The sequence below is a fragment of the Dipteris shenzhenensis genome, chromosome 7 (genome assembly GCF_047967505.1).
Source record: "Dipteris shenzhenensis isolate YYH24624 ecotype China chromosome 7, Dip_SZ_1.0, whole genome shotgun sequence".
NCBI lineage: Eukaryota > Viridiplantae > Streptophyta > Polypodiopsida > Gleicheniales > Dipteridaceae > Dipteris > Dipteris shenzhenensis.
Genome location: NC_141602.1, coordinates 23,006,243 through 23,013,208, shown reverse-complemented (window position 1 = coordinate 23,013,208; position 6,966 = coordinate 23,006,243). Strand labels below are relative to the sequence as shown.

Genomic DNA, 6,966 nt, shown 5'->3' with positions numbered 1-6,966 from the left:
AGATGAGGAAATTCTTTTTCTTTAAGAAGAAGGATGGGACAATGGCGAGCAACACTGAGGACAACATGCAACCTGGTCTAGGTGATGCATGCCATCCTCATACCCCTCCTCCCAAAATTGGCTCATAGCTGAGCTAGCCCGCAATTCATGTGCCTTTCCAAGCTATGAAATGCACATTGTTGCTTCCTTCTCACTCCAAGAAGCCCAGCCTCTTATTGTGGTGGAGGGTCTATGCATCGATGATGTCGATGGTAGAATTAACACATCACTAACTAACAAATGTAGGAGTACCTTGGGGTACCACCCACACCATCATTGTTAGAGGTGATCCTACTAGAGCGAAGGTGTGACCTTATACAGGACCCTCTTAATGGCTAGCCTACCAGACCTCCCGTACACCCACTAGACAGGCTTCGCAGGACATCCTCAATAAGGATGCAATGTCTCCATAGGCACCTGATACCCAAATGCAGAGGTGGAGAACGCTCATTTTCAAGCACTTCAACAATGGGTACAAAAGGAGCGGGGACCATCTTCCGACGCTTGTATAGGGAGTTCTTGGGTTATCCCCTAAACCATCCAAACTTTCAAGGCGATGACTTGCTAGTTCGCCGCCATTGCAAATCATCTAGACCATAAGTCTCATTCGTCACGCAGAGGAAAAATTTAGGTTGTAGCCATCCGATTAAACCGGTATGCAAGTAGCTTACAGGGATGGCGTCACATTTTGGAGGTGCCCACCAATAAGCAGGCCTCACATCGTCCCCACATCGTTGCTTGATGGTGTATGAGAATGTATATTTGACTCGAGCTTTGGTAAGAAATTATTCAAATAAAACTAATGGAACTCGTGGGTGGGTGGGTTGGGTAACAATTAACTGCATTGAGTAAAGGTTTGTCGGTTGATAAAGGCGTAATACGGGACGCTGAACCATGCAGGTAAGCCAAATGGCAATCACACATTAGCCAAGTGCAGGTTGTGCTCCAAAATTTTGGCTAAGTCTGGCGGCAGACCTTTGGCCCGCGTACTTTGCCATGTGTGTGTACCTGGGTTTTTAATGCCACTCCAATAGATTTAAGGGGTTTAGATATCCATCCAGCCAAGCTTTTCTCTGGGATATCAGACCAAATCTAGCTTGTCCCCCCCTCTTCCTCGGAAAATCTTGAATCTCAATTGTTTTCCCTTCTGAGTTTTCTTCCTTGGAACCTGCCCATCTTTGCCCCCCCATTTATCTCCTTTTCCAGCTACCATGATGGCTGCTTCGCCCACAAGAAGATAAAAGCAGGTTGGGGCTGCTCCAACCATGTCCTCTGAGGAAGTCCGCTGTGTGACGGGGTTTTGCTTCAGAGATTGATTTAGTTTGCTTTGAGCCAGACAGTAGTAGTTGCTTGGAGGAGCTGCTCTTGTTGGGTTGGCCAACCTTACTAACCGAAAAGCAAACGCTGCTTCCTTCTTCTCCTCCTTGCCTCCCAAATCAGCACAATCTTCGCTGATCGCCTCCGACCCTGCCTAATTAAGCGCACGAGAGCTCCCCAGAGTCTCCCCCTCTCTACCGGCTATCAGATGTTAACACGTCTTTAGCTTCGTACTTTGTCCTTCCACATCCTCGAATCAGAGTCCAGACCTCCTCCTTGCGTGCCGCAATTTTCGAGATGATGATCTCACCATAGCACTACTCAGCAGCTGTTGCAGAGGCAATATTTTAAAAAGGTCTGAACACTGGCCTCGATGCACGGGTGAGCCGGTTATAAATGTGGATCGTCTTTCTTGCACAAGTCAGACTTGGTGGGAGTGAACTTGCCAAGGTGAGTGAGAGCTAGGCATAGGCAACTTCAATCTCTGCGAGTCACGGCGGGCAGCCGCTTAATTCGAAACTCCTCCAGCTTGAAACATTCTTCTAAAAAGCCCAGAACACAATTTGTTGTGTGGAGAAAAAGGCGTATCCAGCTGCAAGGCTTCGTCCTGAAGCTTCATAGAAAATAGTCAAGCATCTTCTCGCCCTGATCGGCCCCTTGCTGCTGTTTTATATGTACTCTGGCCATCATGTGCAGGACAACCTCGTCCCTATGTACAGGTGACCACAGCTTGGAAGCAGCACACGATTGCCTTGCCAAACGACCTTGTTGGTGGTGCAACTCCATCATGTTGACAAACGGCAAGGATGTGGAGGCAGGAATCGAAAGAAATAGCTATGAATCCATACGGGCGCCAAGCCTATCCGAGGTATGCTTCGCTTCACGTGACGATTAGTTCTTCTGTTGCACCTACTGTACGTTATTAGGTTCTCGTTGTCGAGTGATTCGTAGAAATACGTCGACCCGATGATCAGAAACTCGAAAATTCCCTTTCCTGCTGACATTGTAGTGAATATGGACGATCAGGCCATGTCTAACAGACTTTACTGTTGTGATCGATGTTAAGGTTGTGGACGAATTGAGGCAGCTCCTCGGAAATGCAGTGCCCTTGATATTGGCAGGTCTGCTCCTGTATCCGAGGGGCATGATCTCAATGTATTTCCTGGGCCGTCTAGGTGAGCTAGAACTCGCAGGTGGGGCATTATCCATTGCTTTCGCAAACATCACCGGATACTCTGTCCTCTACGGGCTTGCTTTAGGAATGGAACCCATTTGCGGCCAAGCATACGGAGCAAGACAGTGGAGCCTGATGGCTCTTACCACCCAGAGAGCTATCATCGGTCTGATGTGTGCATCGGTACCGATAGGAATTCTGTGGTTCAACATGCAGCGAATTCTGTTGGCCTGCGGGCAAGATGAGAGTGTTACAGCAGTGGCCAGTGTCTACATTCTGTACTGCGTTCCCGATCTTGCCATCCAGTGCGTCCTCCATCCCTTACGTATATTTCTCAGAACTCAGAACATCACAATTCCGTTATCTTGCTGCGCTGCTCTTGCCCTACCCCTTCACGTACTGGCCAACATACTCCTCGTCAATGTTTGGCGTATGGGTATCCGGGGAGTTGCCCTTGCAGCCGTCTGGACCAACGTTAATACGCTATTTTTCTTGGTAGTCTACGTCAGGTACTCAGAAACCTATTCTCGTTGGGAAGGATGGTCTTGTAAATGCCTGAAGGATTGGGCTCCATTGGCCAAGCTTGCTATTCCCAGCTGCGTATCGGTTTGCTTGGAATGGTGGTGGTATGAGTTCATGATTATGCTGTCTGGGCTTCTAGTGGAGGCAAAGGCAACGGTGGCAACGATGGGAATTCTCATTCAAATCACCGCTCTGGTCTACATATTCCCATCTTCATTGAGCCTAGCAGTGTCTACAAGAGTGAGCAACGAGCTGGGCGCCAACAGGCCTGCGAAGGCGCGCCTGGCTGTAATGGTGGCTTCCTGCTGTGCAGTGGTACTGGGGGTGTTATCCATGGCCTTCACAACCACCATTCGCCACGCTTGGGGCCGGATGTTCACTAATGATAAGACGATTCTGCACCTCACAGCCGTGGCACTGCCAATTGTGGGTCTGTGTGAGCTGGGAAATAGCCCGCAAACGACGGGCTGTGGAGTGCTGAGGGGGAGCGCTCGGCCATCGGTGGGGGTGAAGATCAATCTGGCATCCTTTTACATCATAGGGATGCCGGTATCCATTATTCTCGTGTTCTGGGTGAGGGTGGGATTCTTGGGGCTATGGCTAGGCCTACTGGCAGCTCAAGCGACGTGCGCGATTTCCATGCTGCTGGTGATGATGCGAACAAACTGGTTGCTGGAAGCTGAACGATCAAAAGGATTGACAGGAGCTTATGCTGGTCTGAGAGGGGGCGAGCAAGAGGAGGCACGTCCTCTTGCAAAAGACGCGGAAGATGAGGACCCAGAGCTTCTTGTGATGGACAATGATCGGGAGGCAAGACCAAGGCAATCGGAGCTTCAAAGGAACTGTGCTATGGACGAAGCCGAATCCCCCATTTCTCCAGAAAACAGACAAACATACGAAGAATCCAGGATTGTAGGTTAGGTTTCCAGTGATATGCGCATGATCGAATTTTGTTCAGCAACAGCACCCGTAACATTTCCTTTTAGAGATACACAGCATATCAAATGCCCTAGCGTCTCTTCCTTGTCATCTTCAGTACACTGTTTCATCGATTCCAAACCCAAGACGGTCCCCTGTCCAATCTCTCACAGGGAAACTGTGCTGTAACAACGACGTCTCCTATATCCACATCCCTTCCTCATCTGTTTCTTTAAAACAAAACAAAAGGGGGTGTTTCTGTTTCGGAGATTGTTTTGTTGGCATTATCAAGAAGAAAATGAATTGTTGAAAGGATACCGCGTTTTTTTACTATATCGCCAATCTTCTTTGGAACGATCGCCGCAGCCGCGTCGCACAAAAAGTGAAGAACAAGGGATATGTGCAAGAAAACGTAGCAATATATATTGTTGTTGGGGCGGCTTGTATCCAATTAGTTTGGATAGAAAACGGAACATCCGCCTGTTAAATTAGGATTTTTCGGACGTGATGCAACCATCTGTCTGTGCTGAAGAATCAAGTTCCAACTTCCAAACAGCATGTGCTAAGCAGAACTCGGTGGCAAGTCCCCCAATGCAGAACTGGGTGGTCAGTCCCCCAACGCAAGTGCACGTTAGACACAGTGGGCTAATGTTTATTCAAATATGTTAATCTATATGTCGATTTAATTCAACGTTGTGTTTCCAACTGTAAGCTCGTGAGATTTGGCTGGATCACGTTGTCATCCAAGCAAGCACAATGCAACAACTGGTACAGCGCTAGATCTGCTCTCTGAACGGGGATACTACTGCCTGTTGGCTAAGACAAAATGCATTATTTTCTTACCTATCGCTTTGCATCACGAACACGTCCAAGTGCTGTAAGCCGATAAAATAGAAATTGAGCCCAGGAGTTGAACAGATTCCAACGAACGAATCAATTCCCGAAATAGAGCACGACTCGGACGATTTTTTGCGAGGGCGATATTCTTATACATTTTCCTCTTCTGTTCTGACTTCTTCGCCAGAATGCAACCCACCCAGAATTAAGAACTGCGACGACCCTGTTCTGAAACGACAACGTTGAAGATCTGTTCCACAGTATCATCATGAGATAATATTCATGCAAGCTGTGCTCCAGTACTACGCATGAGTTGCCGGCGCACCATTCGTCAAACGGATTAAACTATGGATGGGAGCTTTAAAATTTTTGAGTTGCTGTTATAAAACATAACTGTCCCAACTGCAGATCAACTACAATTCTTATAAACAAAATGGCACACAAATTTGATTTCCTTGGAGGGATAAACTAAACCATTCAATAGATGGACGTGAACAGAATAATGATGATGTGATTTGGGGTTCGGAGGTTCGTATAGACAGAGACCCCAACGACGCAGTTTTCATCTTGAGCTGCATGTTCCAAAGCCCTGCCACTCCTTTCCAGTGCCTTGCACACTTCGAAGCTTATAAATATTATAACGTGAATCACAACTCACGCGAGTCCACGTGCGTCCACAATGTTCTAGAAAAGTGTAAAGAATTGTTCTCTATCCTTAAATCACTCATCCTCTTGCTAGCCTTTTGTTGAGATTCTCAATGGACCCCCTTCTCATCAATCTTCTATTCCTCCCCACATGGGCACTTACCTTCCCTTTGTCTCACTCTTCCATGTCATAACTTCCATTTTCCCACCTCCTTAACTAACATAATTCCTCATGTCAACTAGTTTGATTGTTTAAGGCTTACAAATATGTCCAAATTGGTAGTCTTTCCAATGGTCATGTAACTTGTTATTAGTTCAAGCAATTGAACAACATTAGCATTGCTTTAAATATAACACAATATATATATATAAACAATCTAGTTTTTTATAGAGAAAATGTTGCTTGCTTTCAATTTATACCATAAATACAACCACACTAGCCTTAACTCATTTTTATGTCACTATGACGCATCACATGAGCTCTTTAAATCAAGAATCACACTTATGTTCTTTATTGAAATGGAAAGAAATCGACCCATTTATAGAACATAGAGATGTAAGTTAATATCATAACAACAAACATCTGTATATAATATTACATTGGTCCTCTTTATTGTAGGTACCATCGTGATAATGTGCTTAAGATTGTCCCACATGTGTAGGGAAATGTGCCGGTGTCCTCTTAATAGGTTGTCAAGATCCTCCATGTCTCATCAGTTTGAATGGAGATAGATGAAGGGTTTCTCAGTTTTTGCACCTATCACACTATATAGCGACGATGCAGTAATGTGGAGGGGTTTGAGATTAGTTGGCTATCTACTAAAGAGGACCCTTACCTATGTGAATCCAAAGTGATACTCTTTAAACTTCAACAAAACATAACTCAATGTTTAGATGCCGAAAACAAGGTTTGGTACACGTAAAACCTCAAGACGAAACACAGCTTGCATGAAAAAAGGTTTCGATTTGGTTAATGAAATTGTATACATCAAAGCTTGTCTAAGCATACAACACTAGCACACACGTTTAAGATATGTTAAGGAAGATCGACTAGTGAAACTAGCTTCCAGTTCTAGCTAGAAGAAAGAGAGAGAGAGAGAGAGAGTTGTGTGTCCTGATGTCAAACCTCTTCAAAGAAAATGATTGAACATCAATTCTCAAAAAGTATATATATATTTTCATTACATTTATGTGTTTGTGCATATATAGGGAGTTCTTAAACTTGTGTAGTTGCATAAGAAGTCAAGGTAGCAATGATGTCCAACATCTACAATACTTTAACACAAGTAAAGATGCCAAATTTTACAAACGTTCTCTTCTTGAAGGGATCAGTCTTCATGATTTTACTAAATTCATATGGCCTTGAATCCCATGATGTGAAAGAGACAATGAAATTTGTACTCAATAAAGTCTCACCTTGGGATTGAGGATAAAGGGTATTGGCCCTATCCACATGCCACAGACAAGCATGCAAAAGCCCCATCATAGAAGGGTTCAAGGACTAGCTTATTGCT

General features: G+C 45.2%; 1 protein-coding gene across 1 annotated transcript; it reads left to right on the top strand.

Annotated features, from left to right (window-relative positions):
• Positions 1 to 2,010: 2,010 nt before the first annotated feature.
• Positions 2,011 to 4,115, top strand: LOC147900117 (protein DETOXIFICATION 49-like). The gene is made up of 2 exons (XM_087377130.1): positions 2,011 to 2,224; positions 2,423 to 4,115. The coding sequence occupies exons 1-2, from the start codon at positions 2,045 to 2,047 to the stop codon at positions 3,971 to 3,973; spliced, it is 1,731 nt and encodes a 576-aa protein (XP_087233256.1). The 5' UTR covers positions 2,011 to 2,044; the 3' UTR covers positions 3,974 to 4,115.
• Positions 4,116 to 6,966: the final 2,851 nt, after the last annotated feature.